This window comes from Tympanuchus pallidicinctus, unplaced genomic scaffold (assembly GCF_026119805.1).
Source record: "Tympanuchus pallidicinctus isolate F22 unplaced genomic scaffold, pur_lepc_1.0 scaffold22, whole genome shotgun sequence".
Lineage (NCBI taxonomy): Eukaryota > Metazoa > Chordata > Aves > Galliformes > Phasianidae > Tympanuchus > Tympanuchus pallidicinctus.
In genome coordinates this window covers 39,405,380-39,427,610 of record NW_026294739.1, presented here as the reverse complement: position 1 = coordinate 39,427,610, position 22,231 = coordinate 39,405,380, and the positions used below count along the sequence as shown (strand labels likewise).

Sequence of the window (22,231 nt, the reverse complement as noted above, 5' to 3'; positions counted from 1 at the left end):
ATTCTTAATGTGTCACTGTTTATTCCATTTGTTAATCTCCCATGTCAAGCTAGATACATACTCCAAAAAGTGTTTGCAAACATTTGTTCCATTTCTTCTCCTTTCACTGTTGCTTGCTAAAACCTGCATGATCAGATTTCTCTTTGCTTAAACATTTTGACAGTTCCATTTTTGTACAGATGGCTGTATATTTCTGTGCCAGTGCAGGTTTATATGCCTATAAAACTGTTTGTATATAATTATTCAACTACAGCTTTGGGATTCTTTGATTTTTATCTTAAAATTTTTAAATTTTCCCCTCGAGGTACTTGATCAGGGAGAGAGTTGAAAAGGCCATGATAAAAAGATGCTGGACAATCTGAGTTTTCTTCAGTAATGGTGATTAAAAAAACTCCTTAACAAAGCATTAACAAGCGCATCCTTGCTCCTTGTTTCCTCCTCCAGTTATATATTAAAAGAGCAAAATCTGACCACGGTTTAACAGCACACAGTGTTTTATTTAACTTCACAAGAAAGAGCTTTATGTGATTGCAGGAAAAGTGTTCTACAATCTAAAGCCTTGTCTTTGTCACTCAAATGTTTCCAGATATTGTCTTAAATTTACCACTGTTGCACAATTAACTATTTTAGATCTAAACGTGGATCTTTTTCTTCTCCTAGTTCTGCACTGCCATTCATGTCTTTCCATTGACCTGGATCTTTCCATCCTTCATGCTTAATTCTACATGAAAAATGACTAAGCTACACAACCAGATATAATCTGGGCTGAAACTTCTGAGTCAGGATGTAGATTTCAGGCCTTTGGGGTAATTTCTGCAAGGCTGAAGTTTCTGTGATTGTGAGTATCACGGTACAGTATAAGCCATCATACTGTAGAAAGGTCAAATGTACTCCTTTAGTGTAGAGCAACAGCTGGGAAGTTGAACTCAATACTGAATTTATCTGCATATTTTGTCATTCCTAGTTACTGATTCTTATTTCCTCACTGTAAAAACAGGTGTTTCAGTATTTCTCAGTCTTCATTTTATATTAGTTAGAATTTATATAGTAAGATAATGAAATCAAACTGCCATGGAAATATTCTGATACAATTATTCTGATTAAATTTACAGGAAATTCTGTATTACTGCTTTTAGGAAAAAATAAATAAAACAGGCCAGCATCAGACATTGTTTTTAGCGGATGAGTGCAATTGAGTGCATGTGAAAATCTCTTCTAGAAACTCCTCAGTGCCACACTGCAGCTTGTATCTTATAAGTAGAGTCCAAAATCTCATTGCAGGTTCGTAGTAGTAGTTGTTCATAGCAGTGATGTTGGGTCATACCTTGGAATAGTAATAAATATTGATGAACAGCCCTTCTCAAAGGTCATAAAAAAGAAGTGATGAGCTTTCTGGCTTGTAAGTTACTTTTATCTCTTCCTAAACCTTTTCAATATTGTGAGCCTTTAATTAAATATACTGCAAGGAGTAATGCCATTGGTATGTTGGCTGTGACTGAAAGCAGATTCAGGGAGGGTACACAGTGTTTATTTGAAAAGCAACAAAACGGGTCTTTCAGGTAGATACTTTTCCTGTTATAACGGTAAAGGAAAATGGTCAAGGCTAGAAGGAAAAAATACTCACAGAACTATCAATGCCAAGAGTAAGGAGCATGATGAAGAATACCACAGCCCAAAATGTAGATCCCGAGAGAGTTGAAATTGCCTCTGGATAGAGGATGAAAACTAAACCAGCTCCTGAAATAGAAAGGAAAAAGAGAAGTAATACAAAAATATGTCTCTTAACTTCATAATAGCGTGCATTTTAATGAGATAAGGTATGACTAAGTTGACTCCTACGTCAGTCCACATCAAATTCTGAGTAACTGTTAAAACAAAAACTTGCATTATGCAAGAAATATATCCAAAGTACATTAGTGTTTTACTCATCACAGTTTTGTAGATAAAATCCATTACATTCTTTTTGCATTTTTAATAATCTTTTAGGGCATTCACATTCTTACTGGATATTTTTCGGTTATGTATTAGAAGAAGATCCTTGTGGGTGCAGACTATGCTGTTTGGCAAGAGAATTCTTGGATGTGATAAGTGAGATGTAGGAAATGAGACCATGGGTGACCTGTTACAAGTGAAAAGACTACAGCAAACCTCACCAGAACTACTCAAAACATTTACCTATAGCATTAAAGAGCAACGTTCCTCCATGATTCTATACAGTGGTAAATCTGTTTGCTGAACTTGTGATGGGCAAGGTGCTAGGAAACCTCAATGCAGCAGAGCTGAGATGAATCAACACAGTTTACTTCACATTTCATCAATGCATCTACACGTAGTTTTAGTTCCAAGTAATGTCACACAGGTCACTTCCATGAGATTTAACACTTGTTTGAAACAAGTATCAGCATATTTGCAAGGAAGCGGTGGATGAAAAGGAGGATTAAAAGTAGTGTAAAATTCACTTCTTACCTTCAGTGGCTACATCCTCAATTTTAACTTTGTGCTCATGAGCCATATAGCCCAGTATGGAGAAAATTGCAAATCCTGAGATGAAGCTTGTGACACAGTTAATGGTACTAGTCAGCAAAGCATCCCTAATGATGGAAAGAAAAATAGCCCAGTAGAAATGAAAACAATACTAAGGTGGGGATTGTTACAAAGCAGTTTCACAAGACTGTTTCCAATTATGCAATTGTTATGAACATCAAGAGCTCATATCAGCATACTATGCTACGAAATGACCTACTTCTGTTTCCTAATTTGTTTTAACGCTGACTTCTGCTCAAAAAGAAAATCAGTAAAGCTATATTATGATACCAAGGAGTAAATTCATCATCCTGGTAGCCATACTATAGGAAAAAAGTACCCTGAGAGAGCCTCATTAGGGAATACTTGAAATAGTCAGAAGCAATTCATGTGAGATATGCAGGAACATTTTCAGATAACTCCAGTGCAGTTTTAGCAAGCTGTGCTACCACTCAGATTAATGATAGTTATCTGTTGTAATGAGGCCCCTTCATCTATGAAGCTGGCTAGGCATTTAAAAACCAAGCACACAACTCACTTTTTAAATCAATTTGTACAATATTTAACCTTTAAACCAAATTGGCTCTTGTAGCAAAGCCGTCATTTTTTCAATCTGCCACAGTATTATGACAGACATGTGTTTTCCTTTGTATTAACAGCCCCTATCACCAAACATAGCTTGAGGAAAGTCTGGCCATGGTCTCTAATGTAGGTGCCTCCCTAACCTGCAGGATGGCTGACAAGTAGCTGCCTGCTGCACGTGATCTTTAGAATAGAGGGAATATCTCTGTGAACGTTAGTGATGCCGAACGGTGCTTCAATAAGCAGAAAGTAAATATTTCCTTTCATCAGTAATGCTACCTGGAAACATAGGTGGCAAATGCCAAATTTTGTTCTCTGGATATTGGTATGCTTTGACAACACCAGACAATTTGACAGTGAAAGCCGGTCTTATCAAGTAACACTGGACAAATTTAGTAAGCTAAGAACTAAATAATATGATTTCACATATAGTCTCTGGTATTTTCATAGTTTCAAGTGTACTCCTTCCATTTCAGAGTAAAACTTCTGAGAATATAGAAGAAAAAAACTTTTCTAGAGGAAGCTACTTGTGAAGTTAATGCAAAATCAACTGCAGGAGACCATAAGTGGTATTTGGATGATTGCTGTGGCTAGCCTTCCAGGTGAAGGGTTCTCAAACCTGCTAGTATCACCTACTGTTAACAATAAGGGGATCTAAAGTCACTCCTGGTTAAGTATAAAGTTCTTTGAAGTCAGTGAAAATATTCCACACTTTTAGTTTCAATCCATTTATATTTGTTCAAATTTGTATGTTCTCTTGTATCCTTGGTCTTGTGGTTGGCAAACCTGCCCACAGCACAGGGAGGGGGGGAAGCAGATGATCTTTAAGGTGCTTTTCAACCCAGACCATTCTATGACTCTGTGATCCTTTCTCTGGAACATTTTTGCTATCCGTCAGTTCTCAATGTATTTATAATAAGTGTTCTTTCTGCATTTATATTGCACGGGAATTTTTTTTTTTAAGATGCTTGTTTTCATTCCAAGATGGAATGTTAACAAAACTTCTAAACGTTGGGAGTTCTCAGGAGGTGCAGAACAGCTTTGGTTGGATTTCCATGGCGGTGATTCAGCAAAACACTTAAAAGCTGACTTGATTTAAAGTACATTCCTAAATTGGAGCTCGACATAAAATATCGAAACAATCACACAACACTAAAACAGTTCTAGAAACTGGAGTCCTTCTGCTTTTAGTGCCTGGACCAATAAGCTTTAATCCTCTGTTCGCTGTTGCTCTTAATGGTACGTTTGAAAGGCAAACACAAGCGCAGTTTACACAGCTGTCCAAAGCCTTAACTCTAATCCCACTCTGTTTTGCGGTGCTGCAGATATCTTGGCAGGTTCCTGTTGCTAAAATTTCAAGACTGTTTCAAGTTTTGAGTTGGTTGCTACGTCTACACAAGTCTGACCATCATTAATGACTGAAGTTTAGCATTTATTCCTGCTGCATTTAACGAATAAAAGAGTATTATTCTGAAGCAGTAAAGAAAGAATAGCTTGTCTTACCTGTAACAGTTGTTGTCAAACTTATTGTAACTGGCAAATGCAATTAAAACACCAAACCCAGCTCCTAAGGAGTAAAATATCTGAGTAGCTGCATCAATCCATACCTGCATAACGACACCAACATTGTCAGAGCGTCAGTTCAGTCTAAAAGATACATCAGGCAAATGAGAAGATGGTAAAAAGCTACCAGTATTGAACATAAATGATCAGTTCTCATGCTCACAGAAATGTTAAGCACTGCTCAGCACCATGAACTCAGCCCCAGCATGTAGCACGGGCACGGTCTGAAATCCCTGAGCAGGAAATGGTAAAGGCTAACACAGTGGACAAGCCTGCAGAACATGCATGCTACTGCCTCTGTGGGGAGTCCACTTCGCTTTGTACTTCGGAGCTTTTGATGAGTACTGAACTGATCGCTTGAATTCTTCTCCTTGCTGGTAGGGGTGCACTTCCACTACTTCTTGTTCCGAGTTAGTTTGTAATGTACAGCCAAACACCTAAAATAGTTACTGGCTCAAGAGTTACAGGTCATTTTCTTTCCCATAAGAGAGCTTTATTCATGGCATGTAATATGCCTTAGATGATGCTTGCTTTCTTCAGATGCTGGAGCATGACTGAAATGCTGTGAACAGAACCATCCAAGTTTTTTTTTTTCTGCTTTCCTTCCCATTTGTTTGGAGGAGTTCCTCCTGTGATAGTCATTAAACGTCAGGTTAGACACAGATCAGACATTTTAAGAATTGTCCACTAGAGAAAACTTTTTAAAATGCTCTAACGTTTTCTGAAATGCTATCCACACATGATGTGCAGACAGCTGTCAGGAACAATGCCACAGTTCTGGTCTCCTGGATCAGAAACCTGGAAATAGTCTCCACTGATTAATAAGGGTTTCATTTATACAGTTGTTGAACAGAGATATTTATTTAAATAAGCACCTTCTAGCTAAATTCCTCAAGGGCAACAGTCAGTGGAGTGAATAATTCCCAGCATTTCTAAAAAGGAGATCTTCATCTTTGGCTAAATCTGCCAAGTGCTTGAAACTACAAAAAGCATCGGATTTTATTTTCATCCCTCTCTACGAGATCACACCCAATTCATCTATTTAGCAGGGAGACTCTAATAAATCTAGGATGCTTATGAACTCCGTCCAGTCCATCTGGATGTTAATGTCAACCCTTCATATTTGACCCAAGCCAAGAGCTTTATCCAATCCTAACATGATGCATAGGAGCATTTATGCTAGTGATCTATGTTTTCCCACTGTAGATGCTGTCACCTACTGCTTGCTGATGACTGAAAACTGCTCATTGAGCTCTGGGTTTGAAGATAGACATTGAGAGTTGGTGATTACTTTGAAGAGCAATCCATGATGTTTACTGTGAACCAGGGGAAAGGTAGATATGGTTGCATTTCGTATAGGGATTAAGATTATGGATTTTTTACTAAATAGGAATGTAATCCTGTAAAGTGAATTCCTTGCTCATTCCTCTTGTACCCAGCTATACCTTAATGTTCTGCCTCCACACAAATGCAGCGATCAAATAGGATTGTACTCTTCAAAGGGAATTTTTGTGGGTGAGAGTGCAGGTAAAAATTGTAAAAATTCCTGTATTTTTTAATTTTTTTATTCTTTTTTTTTTTTTTTTTTTTTCAGAAAGCACTTTCCATAAATTGTATGCCTGAATTTTTTTAAATACTGTTTTTCCTAAGTTATATTTAAATGTGTGTGCTACCATCACAAAGCATTTGTTGCTAGTGGCTCTTCTGTGTCTTGCCAATGAAGTTGTACTCATCATAATTCCCCTCTCTTACTGTTCAAGTATCGCTAAGTCTCTGTGTAAGTGCAGTTGCAAGTAAGAGATCAGCAGGTGTCTATCAAAGGAGTTTTACATATGTTTAGTTGTCCAGTAAAAGTCTTTGCTCATAATTTCTATTTCCTAATCACCTACTAGGAAGATCAACTTAAATGAAAAAAGAACAGAAACTAGAAACTCTCTTAGGACTAAAACTAAATGCAAAGCATCTTTGTTATAACAAAATGAGACAGAAGATGATCACTGGGACTGGTTCTTCTGCAGTTTATGTCCATAGTCTGTCAGAATGTCTTCTGATTGATTAATATTAAAATATTTTACAGTAAGATACTGTTCATATATGCTCTGGAAATGAAAAAAATATATATATATCAAACATTTTGTAGCTGACTGTAATCAGTCTTCCCAGCTTTCTTTGTGGTTGTTTATACTATTCTATATTTAAATACACGTTATTTTCTTGTGTATATGGATTTAAAGAATTACTGTAGATAAGAAACAATTTGTGCACCTCCAGATGCTATACACTCTTCAGAAGACTTGTTAAGGTGTATGAAAGAGTGAGTACTTCTCAATGTCTGATTTCACTCCATACTTAATCCCAAATCATTTAGCAGAGCAGAAATATAACTGCCCTACATGAACGTTTATTGTATCCTTTTGTGCACTGGGGATGATTATGGGACTTTCATAGCTCTCAGAATTTCAGCAAGGAATGTTACTGGGCATTGGTCTAACAAAGAGATCCTCAGGGGAATATTTTCTTCTCTTTATAAGAGATCATTTGTGGGTTCAATATCACTGAGAACTGAGGTGTCTTAGGGCTTTCTCACTGCTGTTCAGAACATGGCCTTGGAAAATGAGAGGACCTTGACATAGATCCTTTGCAAGATGCTTTAGTGCTTTGTGGAGGAGCATTGGCAGAGACTGCTGCAGGTCATCACTGCGACCCTTTTTTTCGTTGTTTTTCAGTTCATAATTTGGTAAAAAGAAATTGTAAATGAAAATCAGGGAAACACTGACATAGAACTGAAGCAAGTGCCTGCTCTTTGGGGCTGAGCACAAAGATCAAACATGCAAATCCAGTATTGCAGCAGGTGGCTCTGTGGGCCAGCAGGGGTGGCTGACATGATAAGCAGTTTGGGAAACTTCTCTTATAACGCATCTCCAGTCTCTTATTCTAGAGCAATATTTTTTTAAGTTATTTGAAAACGTCATAGCAACAAATACGTTTGGGGTCAGCCAAGCAGCAGCTGCAAAAATGTTAAGACAAGAAACAGCAGTGCACAGAAGTATCCTTCCAAACACAGAAGACAGCTGAGAGTGTGGAGGCCTCGATTTGGAGCTGATGCAAACTGACGCAGCTCCGTGGACATCCAGAATGTGGGATGTTTTTCTCAGCAGTACTTAAAATATAAAAAATCAAGATAGAATGTATAGGAAACATACAGTTAAACTATGCGCAGACTACACAGGTATCTCTTAAGAGCTTTTCAATTTTCAAGACAGTTCTTTTCCTACTAGTAGAACCACATTCTTGCTTTTCAGTTTTGTATCTGTTTGAATGGTCTATCCACAGAGATATTGAGTTGTTTCTCAGACAGCATTATTTTTAGAATAGGACTTTGGGAAGATTTACCTGATCATCATTCTGTTAGTCTGAAATGCTGACAATTTCATCAGTTAATGACTATACTTCGATCTTGTCTTACAACGGATGAAATAATTTGCACTTTCAAGATACTCCACAAATTGAGTTGGTTTGGGTGGATTTCATGAGAATGACACAGTATTAAGTGATACAGTGAAATGTACATTACTTTCTATAGAAAGATGGGAACACCATGCTATTGAATGTGTCCTTCATAAGAATGACAATGATTAGGTGAGTTAAAGCCCTGACTTAGTATATTTATTACAGTGCTTATAGGCCTGGATTTTTGTTTGCCAGGTTAATGTTTTGCCAAGTGATTCAAAAAGCAAAATTTTCTTCTTGAAGTAATTCTCAGCCTTTAGAGAGCTGAATTTTTTATAATTCAATTTTCATGTGCAATACATTTTTGTGTTATTTACAGGGTGCACAGTCAAAGAGTGAACTTCTCAAGGGACAAGTGCAGATGGAACCACCTTTGTGCAGGTTCTTAGTGATCAGCACAGTTTGAATTCAGGCTGAGGTACTCCTGTCATGGAGGATGCTGGGAATTCAGACTACTGGAAATACTGGGGATGCTTATTCAAAAGCAGAAATGAGGCTGTGTTATTTCCAGAGTTTAGAACTAATAATTTCAACTTGGTAACAGGTTTAATAATACAGAATGAGAGCAGAAGAGTACACTTACTGTGGCTTCTTTCAATCTTCTGAAATCTATATGCAGATATGCATTTATTCCATTGTATGCGCCAGGCAGGGTTATTCCATGTATTAACAAGACAAATAATACAACGTAAGGCAGAGTGGCTGTTATCCATACAACCTGCAGACAACAGAGATCCTAAAGGTTAACAAGTTGTTACAGAAGATTTAAGAATGTGTGAAAAATACAGCTGGTGCTTTCTTGGCTTTGTCCATTCAGTTCTATGGAGAAGCTCTTTATAGAATGCCCTGGAGGAAACACGTAAAGAATAACGAAGGGTCTGCTGTCACTGCCTGATGTTGTTGGGTGATACTTTCATGAAAATGTAACCCCAAAATTTCTGGTAAGGTGTTTTCTGAAGGGATATCAGAGAAACTTCAAATTCCTTTTATTAGGCATTTATTTTTCTTCTCATGCCATTTTATGTAACAACAAAGCATGAAAACATCAGCACATTTGGCTAAGAATGGGATGCACATCAGACAATTTAAAGCATCTGTGTCTTTCAAGGTATTTTCTCAGTTGAGACCACCAATGCAGAACTGAAAATATGCTAGTAAAATTTCCAGTCAAAACATCATGCAAGCAGAATCTGTAGATAAAATAAAGGCTGAATCTGGGTTGTGTACTTCCACTGCACACATATGAATGCCTCTAGCTTGGTTTAGTCCCCAGGGATCCCTCAGATGCAGTGATTTAGTCTTTTGTTCCTAGAATAAGGACACTTCTTAAAGAAGACAAAGAACGTAGTTGAGATAGAAGGACAATATTATCTCTACCTTTCCTGAAGTCTTCACTCCTTTCCACAGACTAAAGAAAAGAATGATTACCACCACCAAGAGGCAGAGGGAAAGTTGCCAGCGAGGCAAGCCAAGGTCATGGATTCCACGGCTTTCATGCAGGTGCAGAACTCCTCGCCTGCATACCAGATACACAGAAACAAAGCCAAGTCACTGAGGGAAAAGGGCTTATATCTATCCCATCCTGTGGGCAGTGGAAATGGATGCTGCACTGTGCTAGGAGCTGCTCTTCAGATACTGCTAGCAGTTAATGGGTTTTTTTGTGAAGCCATATGTTGTGCTGCTTCCCACATTTTGGAAGTGTCACTCATTATCTTCTAGTTTCCTTAAGCACTGAGCAGATGCCCAGAGAGGCTGAAGAATCTCTGTCCTTGGAAATTTTAAAAGTTGGCCAGTAAAGAGCCTGAATAGGCTGATTTACCTTTGAAGTTGTATTAGATATCCTTCAGCCATGTCTTTCAACTTAAATTGTTCTGTGACGCTAGATAAGCAAGCAGCTAGCTTACTTGCACCATGGGCAATGAGTTTCTGATGGAATGAGTTTCTGTGAGGCTGCAAATGGGGAAGTGGTTGGATAGGAAAAGCAACAATTGGTGAATTCAAAATGGACATAGAACTCTTTGTTGTTCATTGAAATAGTGGGAAAATAGCAGAAGAAATTCTGTTGCTTAGCAGAGTAGAGTAATTCTTTTGAGATCAACAAAAAGTTGTGTAGGAAAGAGTATCTCTCCAAGGACTGGTGATGTCCACCATTAGAATTGCCAAAACACATTGTGTGCACAAGACAGAGGGATGCGGGCGAATGTTGCCATGAATCTCCCTTCCTCCCATCGGTTCTGTGCTGTTGAGGGGTCGTGTTGCTTGATCAGATCTACATAGAAATATTTCACTTAAAGCTATATTTGCGAGGAGGAATGGCATTGTGTTTGGAGCCCTGTACCAGGAGGCAACTGCAAAGCTAACTCCTGGTTCTGGAACAGTTCTATGGGACGTTGGCTTGGGGATGCAATTTCTTAGTCTTTTAGTTTTCATTCAGAACAAGTAATTGTGATCTTTCTATCTTTCTCCTCATCTTTCTCTGTTGCCTTTATTTGCTATGTACTGCTTGAGTAAAATAGTTGACCTCGATCGACACTGTGATAACAGACTTAGCACTGTGATAATACAACTGAACTTGATGAATCCCCTATCAGTGGAGGACCTTGACATATACAAGATAACTGCATTTTGGAGAAACTGAAGTACTGAGTGTTTTGCTCTGTGTGACTTCAGACATGTGGACAGTAAAGCCTGAGGAGTCAATTCCTGCCCCACTAACTGTGCATACATTCTCTTACTAGCTAGCTGGTACTTCAGAGTTATCTTCAGCACTTGTCTTATCAGGCCAGAGATGAGTCAGATAGAACTCTGAGACACAGCCAATCTGTGTCAACTTAAATGGGGGAAAACTGAATAAGTCTCTATACTAATTTAACTGTAGAAACGTGCTGGGAAAATAAAGGCCCGCTGATACAACGCATTTAGTAATCTACAAGTGTAGCATATAATTCCATTTTCATACCAAGAGTATCTAGATGTAATTGGCCAAGAACTTAACAGTTCAGCTTCTGTAGCTCTGTTCTGTAGGAAATACTGTATTCTTGGACTGTTGCTATTATACATCCTCATTGAATAAAAGATTCTTTTTTAGAAGCATCGTCCTAAAATAAGCAGCTGCTCAATTCCTGTGGCACTATAAGGATAATTACATGTCAGGCGTTAAAAGGGTAATGACAGCGTGCCTGTGACATATATTCAAAGAACCTTCCTATTTAGAATGTACGAGATGAGTTTAACTCTTATTATACAAACTGTATAGCTAAGTGCTCAGCTGTTATCTGTGACAACAGCAAAATGGTGAGAGCTAGAATTTCTGATATCTCATTAGAAAAAAAAAACATTGAATGTAAACTGGTAGGTGGATCTAATCCAGCTTTTCCTTAGAAGGCAAATGGAAGCTATTCACATTTCTGCTAGTAGAGTGTGTTTTCATGGGGATCCAGAGGCGTGAATGGATTCTAGACAGAGATGCTTGATTCTGTTCTAAACTTACCAGTTTGAGCAGTGTTAAAAATATAGTTGGGAAGAGCATCACAGATTCAGATAAGCAAATTTGTACAGAGACTGGGAGAAATTGCGCAGTTTGTGCTGTCGCAGTTATGCTATTATCATTATTATGGTTGGATGCTATAAAAAAAGTCCTTTGGATTACAACGTGCAGATGAACCTTTAGAAAAACAGAACCTGACCTTGCACTCTTTGTGTCCATTTAACCTTTTATTCTTCCTGCCTAAACATTTTTCTGAATTTTAAAAGAGTGCTTCTGTTTGCTTTCCAAGGAGCAGCCTGCAGTGTCTTGCTGTTAAGAACACTTGACAGAACTGCCACTTCAAGTGTGAGATTCCCAGGATTTTCAGGAGCGTCTCCAAACCAGGAGTTCTGCTCCCTTAATCAGGATAAGGGATCATAAAATAGGAAGAGAAAAAATATTCTGCAGCCCATTGAAACAGCTGTGTAACTGAGCAGCTAAGCACGGAAATCTTCATAGACCATTGCTGTTTCTGAGATGGAATCCTGGTGGATTTTGCTTCCTCTTCCTTTACTTTTTTTTTTTTTCCTTTCTGACCTCTTAAGTCCTAGAAACTTTCTGAAAAATGCCTTTTCTGAAGGTTGCTGGGAAGCAATTCATGAATGTTTACCAATTAGAGGCTACATTTGGGTTCCAGCTGCAGCAAAAAGCAAGAGATCTAGTAGCTAGACTGTGATTTGGATTCAGATGTGCTGACATCTGAATATATGGAGAGGAAAAGCAGCAGTCAAACTATTAGACTAGACTTTCTTGGCTTGAAGTACAGCTTTGGAATGTACTTTGAAAAATGGTCATTTTTTGAACAAGGCAAATCTGAAAAGACTTTAGCATTCATCATGTTCATCAAAGTTACCATACATCAACAATGCTGCTGCAAATCCAGTTAGCAGCTCAATTATGCCACAATTAAACCTGTTTCCCGTTAAGTAGTACTCTATTTCAGGAGCAGTTGAGGCTGCTTTCACTCTGTTTCTCCTAAAGAACGTGGAGTGATAGATTCCTGACTGGCTCCTTTAGATTATACTCAGTCACTTCCCTTGCAATGACCACAAAGAAGAAAATGGTAAGTAAGTGGTACTTCAAGATTCTCCATTCATAAAGCTTAGAGCTTGAAATATCAAAGTTCAACCTGTTGATATTACAGCAGAATAATGCAAGATCCATTCCTATACTGAAGTTGTCTTACTGCAGGATTGTCCCATTTCCCAGTGCTGTAAAGATGTGTACATGTCACAGGCAAAGTAGGATCTCTTAAGTCCCTATATCAGGGAGCCAGGAGAGATGTAGCACTTGCTATCAGTTTTCTGTCATTTGCTTTAGGTTGTGCTCAAAATTACTGAGAATGGTTCTTGTTTCCTAAGTATAGAGATTTTGTCCATATATAATAAAATAAACTCAAAAGTCACGGCTCTGAGTCAGACACAAAGCAATAGTTAGAGGCAATAAGATATAAATAATTAATATTTTGCCTGAAGGTCTTTATTATTGGAAAAAAAAGGTGAAAATAGGTGAGAAAAATATGCAAAAAGGATGAGAAAATATTATGAGGATGGATGGAGAATAGACACTAAGAGATGAGCTGATGGAAAGTAGAACAGGGACATATTGTGCTGAGCTAAATAAAAGAGGAGCTAATAAGAAATTAATTTTATCAGCCATTTGTGCAAAGGAGCCTGATTTATGCCAAGACTACTTTCCATGTAAGGGACTGTAAATTACATCTGCAATGACTTTGAGACTGTAAATATAGGTCCCAAGAGTCTGTCTGCCTAATTGCAAGAGGAGCAGGAATATAAAATCATTTCAGTTTGAAGCTGCATTCAGAGTTTCTCTCTCCAGGAGATTTATGCTGGTCCTTCCTTTCCCAGTGCTCCCTGCTGGGAAGATTCCACAAGTCAGTCCATAACTCTGGCACCAGTTCTTGCCCTCCTTCCTCCCCACAATTAGCCAAAGGGAAGAAGTTCACCTCTACTGGAATCAGCAAACGACAAGCTATTTGCTGGATCACTGTTTCTCACTATGTCTTTGTGTAGCACTTGGTTGCTCTTTAATGTGGTGTCAAAGAGCCAACAGGAAGCCCATCTGTTGGGTGCTCACATATAAAACCTAGGTAACATAGGTTATTGGGGAGGCAGGGGGCAGCTGCTCAGACTCAGTAACTGGAGGAGTCACAACTCCAGTAACAGCTTGTGACGCAAACCTGAGTCCTAGCGTTCCCATGACTAAAGCCCTTTCCTTTGTCTCCACCTGAGAACTTACTCCTTAGGGATGGTCAAAGATGTGTATAGGGAAGGAATGACTTAAAAGAAAAAGAAATGCTAAGGGTCTTGGACTGAAAATTCTTCAATTTTTTTCACTTCAAAACATTAATCCATACCCAGAAAAGAGATGGTAAGAGCTCTAGGTGTTGAATTCTCCTAGATTTTGTCAGATTGGTTCTTGCTAACATTTTTCTAAGGAAACATTTTTGTAACTCATCCCTGGGGAGATTTCAGAGGCTGTTTTAGAAATTCAGTACATTTTTATCCAAAAAGGTGAAGTTAAAGATCTTGGAATAAGCCTTGCTTTTCCAATCCCAAATCAATCATAATTTTATTTTTCCAATACTAATATAACCACACAAATCTATGGGCTCAGACAATCTTTTTTAAAAAATGTAATGTAAAAATAATTTACTTAAATTTGATGTGATCCATAGAAGGGTCATTCATCCAAACAATTTCTAGATGGTTCGTATCAGATTTTAGATGGAAAAATGTAATCAGTTTATCTAACTAATTATTTAACTAACAGATTCACAGTCCAACAAACTGAAATTCTTCCAACAGAAAGCTTTTATTAGGAACAAATCTGTTTGATTTTAGTGTTTGTAAACATCGCTTCTGAGTGCAGAGTTGTCTCTGAGAAATGACTGCTAATCCTCAGTTTTGGAGGAGATGGCAAGTGAATGCAAAACAAATGTGCTATAGCTTTCAAAAATACAATTTAGGGAGTTGGCCAAGTACTTCTTCCAGTTAGTATTCACTTGTCGGGATCAAGCCCAAGTGGTTCTCATAGAATGAGTATTGAGGAAATTGATAAAGAAAAATAGATAGATATAGAACTGATCTTCTGAGCGCTGTTCCCTATCTGGGCAGTTTGACTAGCTTTTATGATTTAAAATTTAATGCAAATTGTAGTCTGAAGATGTTAAAGTACTGACAGTGTATACAGAGAGCAATCTATAGAAATTAAATTACATACTCAATTTAGAAGGCAATTTTAGGCATGATAATTGTACTCATTTAGAAGGCTCTCTTAGATGCATCTCTTGCATTTATATGTTTGTGCAACCATGGTTCAGTTGTCCTCGCTGCTGGTTTCCTTCAGGGTATAAAATACAGTTGTTTCTTTCCCTGTGGAAGGCTCCCTGATTAAGTAGCTTTGGATGAGGTATTTTGCACAGTTTGCCATGCTTCTGGTGCAGTTGCAGCGCTGCTTTTACTGCCATGCTGTTTCAAGAGCACACAATGTGAACGTGCACAGCTGTGTGGGGCAGGGGACTGGAGCTGGTTACCTGCGGGTTGGGCACGGATCCCTGTGCTGTACCTGCGGGGCAAAAAGCCATGTGTGGCACCTCTGCTGGCTTTGCCTTGAGCACAAGAAGGACGTGCTGCAGAGGGGCTCTGCCTTGACTTGCCAGGACTTCAAATACGAGGTAGCCCAGGAGAGGTGCTGTAGCAGTGCTCCCGGCCTCTGTAATGATTGCTCAGAGCCTGGTACTGCTACCAAACTACAAAGAATTCTGTGTAGAGCTAAGCAGTTAAATTCTTCCTGCAAGTTAGCACAAAGCAGGCTGTTATGCCTGCAGTGTAATGTGCTGCTCTTGATGTGCGCTCATGAAAACCCTCTGGAAAAGTTAGCTTGGCAAAGTTGTTATTTCTCCAGTCTTCTGAACTTGTTGTAAGACGGCTTGTTGTGGGTTAGGAATCATTTCCATAAAGCTGTCCAAAACCTAAGAACATGCGAACGCATGCGGACTGATTTTCACTGCGCTCACATTTAATTTCCTTTCTCTTTGTATAAGTAAATGGCCAACAAATGTGGAGGTGTGAACATACATGAAAAGCAAATTTCAAAGCTGCACATGTAAATATTTTTGGAATAGCTGTTTTTCCTGTGCATAAGTGCTTTCAACTAAAAATTCCTGTATACTGAGCCAAAAGAAAAAGATTATTAATTTACTTAGTTGAGTCCAAAAACATTCTGCCCTCAAAAAGTCAGTAATATATGATGTGTAGGGATGCACATATGTAAATCTCAAACTATGAACTTGCAAACAAGACATTCAAACATTTCCTAAGTATCTCCTCTTATTAAGACATCTTGTCTGATTCAGTTTTTATTTGCAAACACAATTCCCTGTGCTTCCAGTTGAGCTGGTGCTTTCTCTCTTTTGGGCAGGTTCACAGTTGTTTACATGGGGAAGGTTGGTGTTACTGTTTGCTATGTCACAGAACCATGCGGAGCTTCAGTCAGTCTGTGGTGGTATTTCCTGTGAAGGCTTGTACCCCACAGCACAAGCCTCTTATATAAAAGTCGCCTTTACTTTATACAGTGAGGATTTTTGCAGGGTATTGTTGGTTCATATCCTCCTCATAAGTTACTGTGTACACATATGATAGATGTGGACTGCTGCAACTCAATGCTCTCCTCATTCCTTGTTCACAGATAGCCTTTTTGCAATTAATCTCTGCCGGCAGACTTGTGAGTTCTGATTTCCTTTACTGAATCTGGTGGGAAGATGTTCCTATTAAAATGTGTTTTATTTCTTATACAGAAAGAATGGGTTACAGCTCTGGGAAAAGCAGAATCAGAAGGAAATAGCTGTAGCTCGATGGATTTGCTGATAATTTTACTACTTGTTAAAAAACTGTCAAGATCCGTTCCTGGAGGAACAAGTTTTTTTGTTACAGGCACAGGGCCTTAAGAGAAGAGCAGTGCTTTTGCTCCTTCAAGCTGGTATTTTTTGATTGTCAGTATAAATGAAAGCAAGATGGAAACCAACTCTTTCCAGGCACAAAGATGGAGAGAACAAAAATAAAGTATTCCCAAATTCAGATTAAATATTTAAATAGGAGTGCTATGGAATAGATAGAGGAGCTTTTTCCTTTTTTGAGAGATGGACTTCTGTTCTTCCAAATAAATGTTTTTAATGAATCATTTTGACATATGTTGAATGGATAGAATGTCCTCTGCATTGTGTTTAATTCCAAGCCACAAAAGAGGGAAGTAATCAGTACATCTCCAAAGAAATGTGGAACGGACTTTTTATTCCTGGACTTATGGCTAAATATGAGCAGAAAGACGCTGTCAGATTTTGGAGTGTTTGCTCAGTTAATTTTGCAGTGTGCATGTGCCTTATAATTCATTTTAACCATCACTAATGAGGTATTGTAGAGGTCCCATTCCCTCCTGTGTTCCTGGTTTAAGCAAGCGACCCATTGACGTCAATGACAACTTGGCCTGAATTGCGCCTGAATAACTGAAACCAGACAGTGAAATGAAATGCTCTCTAGAAAGCATAAGGGTAGGACCACTTCAGCCCACATTATTGCCCAACTCCTGAGGCTTGAAAACAAAATCTAGATAAGTTTGCCAGAGTGCCTCTGTCATGCCTTGACATGGGAATTACGATTTGAAGTGATTTCTTCCAAGTCTGCGGCTTAGTGATTTCTTCCTGCTCTCCCTCCCTGCCAAGCACTGGACAGCTGAAAGATTTGGCCTAGATCCTTAGCAAGTTTTCCCTTCTCTGTCTTGGTACAAGCAGTGAGGATTAGCATATTTCTGTGGAGCTTAGTGGTGCCTTTCTGGAAGTACCACAGTAATATCACATCACAGCACTCCCACCTCTTCCTACAGTTTTTTCTGTGCAGTGGAGATAGAGATGGGAGAGTCAGCTCTGGCAGCTGGGTGGTTTTAGGAAGTTTCTGCCAGCTTTGCACTGTCAAGGACTTATGTCCTGTAGAGGGAACAAGTGTCTGCTTCTCTCAGCCACATCAGCTGTATGCTTGTGGCTTGTTTTGGAAATACCTCTTTTCACCCAAAAGAGATGTTTGGTGTTTCAGGTCTCCCTGTTTACATAAGTTTACATATATTCTTGATGTAACCTAAACCTAGAAGGAGAATTAAGTGTCTTATGGCTATCTAGCAAGGAAAACCAAGTGTAATTCCTACGTAAACAATTGGGTCCAGTTCAGAAGCAGTTCAAGCAGTAGTGCAAGATGGTGTAAGGACACTTCGTATTTTTAAGGGAATATTTGAACTTTACTTCAGGGGATTTTCAGAGGGAATACAACCAGTCAGACCTTTACTTGAACTCTTTGTTCATAATATACTACATCCAACAATGGTACATTATTTTGTAAATGTGCTATATTGATGCAAATTTAACATCACATCACATCCTATTTCCTAACTCCATTGTATTTAACATGAAACTTTGCAGTCAGAAGATCTAGCTCTGGCTGCTGCAAAAGGACCATGGGAGCAAAGGCAGTTATTGGATATAAGATGAAACACTGTTTTCTGAACTGGGCTGTCTTTTCTAGGTTGGATCTGAACACACTGAAGCTGCACAAGCATGGGTCCACACCTGAGCTTTACAGCTGGACTTGATGAGCTAATCCAAATACTGGATAATAACATAATGCCCCTTGTGATTCCCCATTTTTACAGATGGGAGAGCAGCTGTCACTGATTGCGTTACATGAATTTTTTCATTTTTGCAATATAATCTAGCTACTAAAGAATACAGGGCCTAAGGAATTAAGAACTGTCTCAAAATTCAGAAGCCAAATCACAATGAAACATCAAATTCCCTTTTTATTCTTACATTTAAAAAACTGTAATTCAACTCTATTTCATGGCAAGGAAAGAACCCTAATAAGTCAAGTTTCAGTATGCATGCAGAACTGCAAACAGCTCTTTCCTGGACTGGTAGAGCTTAAAGCATGGTGCAGATTCCACCAGCACCCAGTACAAAGACAAAATCACCCCCAAGCAGGATGTGATAACTGAAACTGCAGAGATGCGCTTTAAGTCGTGAGAAAAGCGAGACTGTGAGGATTGCATTTTGCTTTAAAAAAGCTTAAGCCCAAGATAACTGTAAAGAAAACCTTTCTTTAAATGCTGGTCATATGAAGTTCTGTGATAATACAGTTCTTTATTTGAAGATGCTGATATAATTTCTCATACTTCATTTTAAAGTCATGTTCTTGGCATTCCTATAGCTTTTTGCTAAAGATGATCAATTTATATCAAAGTTCTGAACGCACTGCATACTGTCTGTGTAAGGGCAGTAGATTTCCTGGCTGTCAATATTTGTCATTGTACTGAGTTGCTTTAAACTCAAATCCCCTTACTGTTTTCAAAGCATCCATACCCCTGCCCGCAGTGTTTCTCTACTGATTATTGTGCTGTCTTCAATAAGGAACAAGCAGCCACAAATGTTTCAGTCTTGCAGACCTACTGGTAGCCAAGTGCTGTAACACACACCAGGTTATTTTTGCTAACAGTGTTGTCCCTCTGTTTCAACAGCTCAGCAGATGCGTGCCCTGAGATTTGTTCATTTCCAACACAGAAACTGATTGATTATTGGGATTGATTCAACAGCTGATTCAATTCACATGATGCTCACCCTCTTATCTTTCTCCTAATCAAATAACATTTTCCTCAGGGGATCCACGATGTAATTATTTATATGCAGATTTATATCATTGTTTTATAGTTATCTGTACACCTTTTTGATTTCAAGTCTTTGATTTGAGTGTGTCTGCCTGTCTTGGGCCATGCTGCAGAACGCCCTTTCACTCAGGAATTAGAAAAGGTCCGTCTTTTTAGAGCTGTGGTGCTCCCCTCCCTGCTCAGTGCTTTGTCTCACTTCACTGAACTGCTGAGCTCTGCTCTGAGACATTTTGCAAGTGGAGAACCAATGATTACTTTGAAGCCTTAGAGTCAGTTTGGTTTGGATTGCAGTGGTCTTTTTCATAATGCTGCTCTGTTTCCTTGCTCTGGCAAAGTTGATGTGAACAGAAATGGAATAATAAGAAAGATTTGTAACTTCTGCTGAATTCCATGTTGCTCTGTGGCAAATACTGCATTTGTACTGGAGAAACTGAAGCCTGCAGACGCAAGGGTCTTAATCACACAGGAATATAAATCAAACGTTACCACTGCATGTTAACCTTAGTCTTCTGATGCTTAGAGGCTTAGATGTTTTAGAGGCTGGATGCTAACCTATTTTATCTTCCAGTGGAAACACTCTTAGACATACAATTTTGAATAAATAGTAAAGTCAACACTTACTCATAAAATTCAGCAGCAGGAGTGAGCTTATACTTGGAGTATTTGGTGCCATTGCCAAGCACTGACGCGTTGAAGAGTTTGGGATCTGTACAGTTTGGGCTATTCCAGCTGTTGTCGCAGTTCGTCCAGGGGAGCTCAAATGTGAATGATGAAAATAGATAATATAGAGACCAAGCTATGATAACGTTGTAGTAGAAACCCACGTAAAGAGCTATGAGTATCACTGCGTAGCCTACACCTAAAGACAAAGGAAAAGGAGATTATACATTGCATTTTATCTGCAACAGTATATGCAAACACTGTAGTTTAGTTCTCAGCCATAATTGCAATTTTTTTTAGATTCTCAGGCAGATAATTTTTTTTTAATGTTTACGTGCACGCCATTGATCTTAAAACAAGTAATTACATTAATGAAGTTGGAAAGTGATTGGCCTTTAGGAAATCCAGTTGTCTTCCCAGAGAAAGAAATTAGGCAGCTCAGTGTCAAAATCTGCTTTTGTTCAACGCCACTGGGGTTTTTCTTCCAATGCAAAGGACTGTGAGTCCATGTTAGGAGTGAAATTCATTTCATCTTTGTGTCGGAATCCTTGGCAACTTTTCTTGGAAAAGTAAAGCTGAAGTTTCCCTATGCCTCCTGCTGAGCTTGTTTGGATCAGACAGCATTCCCCTTTTGTTTCGTTACCACTGTTCCTCTCCAGATTGCATCTATCAGTTTGTGACTAGGTCCAAAACATGCACACAACAGCCTACGCTGTTCCACTGAGTGGTGCAAGTGGTTATACGAGTAAATCTTACTGTATATCAGTCTTGGGGCTAAACTCTGCTAAACTGGAGATATCATTATATCCCCAGGATTATAGAATGGAAGTCACAGAAAATTTAAACCTAAGTCTGGGCAGGGCATTTGGTGAATTCCAGTGTTAAGCATCCTCTGATGCTTCAAACATTTCTTTGTATTTTTGCATACTGTTGAGGTGTGCTTGGAGTGTCTCTTAAGAGGGACAGCTCTCTCCTTTAAATAATATCTGGTTTTTAATAGTTTAGATGGAAGCTTTGTTACTTAACGGCAGAACAGAATAAAAGCTTATTGTCACAATTATTCAGGAAGCGTGTTTTATCTTGGCTAATATTGTTCTTCCATTAATCTATGAGCAGGACTGATCTGTGAATCCTATCCTAGGGTTCTCTTTTGTGTTATGGGTAGAGACTTCATCTGCTTTATTGCTACCATCACAGCAGTGTCACAAGCACGTAAGTGTAAACTTTCATTTTTTATTTTCTCTAGTAAAATACTGCATTGGAGGCCTAACAGTTGGATATTTTTGAACTGTCACATTCCCTGATAAAGCAATGAATGAACTTTCCTTGGTTTGAAATTTGCGTAAGAAACAGATGCAGACTGAAGAAGCTGGCAGCTCAAAGACTGAACCAAAGTTTTTCTTGCTTGAGAAGTTTTTAGTATATACAAGCCAGGTTGTTCATCCCTAGCACTGGGGACAGATAGTGAAAAGAAAGATAAAACTGTATCCTGAAATCCTTAGTGTTTAAATGAACACTCAAGCTCCAGTGATATATTACAATAAACATAATAGAAAGAAAAATAAATCACTTAAGAGGGTAATTAATTGTTAATATAAATGGTAAGATACTAAATGAGAATAATAAGTTGCACTGAAATTAGATGATCTCTGTTCAGGGGGACAATTGCAGACATTTCATATCAAGATTCAGAAATACTCTATTGAATATATCATCAATGCCACTTCTTTGAAATTATGAGGATGTTCAGGAATGAATGTGCTCTCCTATTTCTAGGTCTGACTTTTTAAATGCAGCGCTGCACCACCCACACCCTAAAATAGGTGCTGGAAAATGCAGAGATGAAAAGGTTTTGCTGCAAAGGTTACAGGGTATATTTTAAATCACATGCATTATGAGAGCATCACACAAGAAGCAGAGCCCTTAGCGATCATGGCAATAATATTCATAGCTAAAATTAGTACTACAATGCTTTTATTTTAGGAAAGCCATTATAAATTTGGGTTGACTGTGTACTTTTCAGTTGAGTTAAACCATAAAAGAACTCAGAAGCATTATGAATTTAGCAGTAAAATGTGTGCATGCTTTATCATATTGATCAAAACTTTAACAATACTGAGTTTGCAGTAGTACTGAGATGAA

The 22,231-nt window shown here is 38.5% G+C and overlaps 1 protein-coding gene across 1 annotated transcript in view; it reads right to left on the bottom strand.

The window, feature by feature from the left end:
* The window catches only part of SLC6A2 (solute carrier family 6 member 2), a 64,827-nt gene that overhangs the window by 21,609 nt on the left and 20,987 nt on the right, over positions 1–22,231 (bottom strand). The window contains exons 3-8 of the mRNA XM_052685188.1: positions 20,051–20,288; positions 9,556–9,694; positions 8,762–8,896; positions 4,609–4,712; positions 2,467–2,591; positions 1,625–1,737 (exon numbers count right to left, since the gene is read on the bottom strand). Of these exons, the coding sequence (XP_052541148.1) occupies positions 1,625–1,737; positions 2,467–2,591; positions 4,609–4,712; positions 8,762–8,896; positions 9,556–9,694; positions 20,051–20,288 (854 nt within the window). The remainder of the gene's footprint in view (positions 1–1,624; positions 1,738–2,466; positions 2,592–4,608; positions 4,713–8,761; positions 8,897–9,555; positions 9,695–20,050; positions 20,289–22,231) is intronic.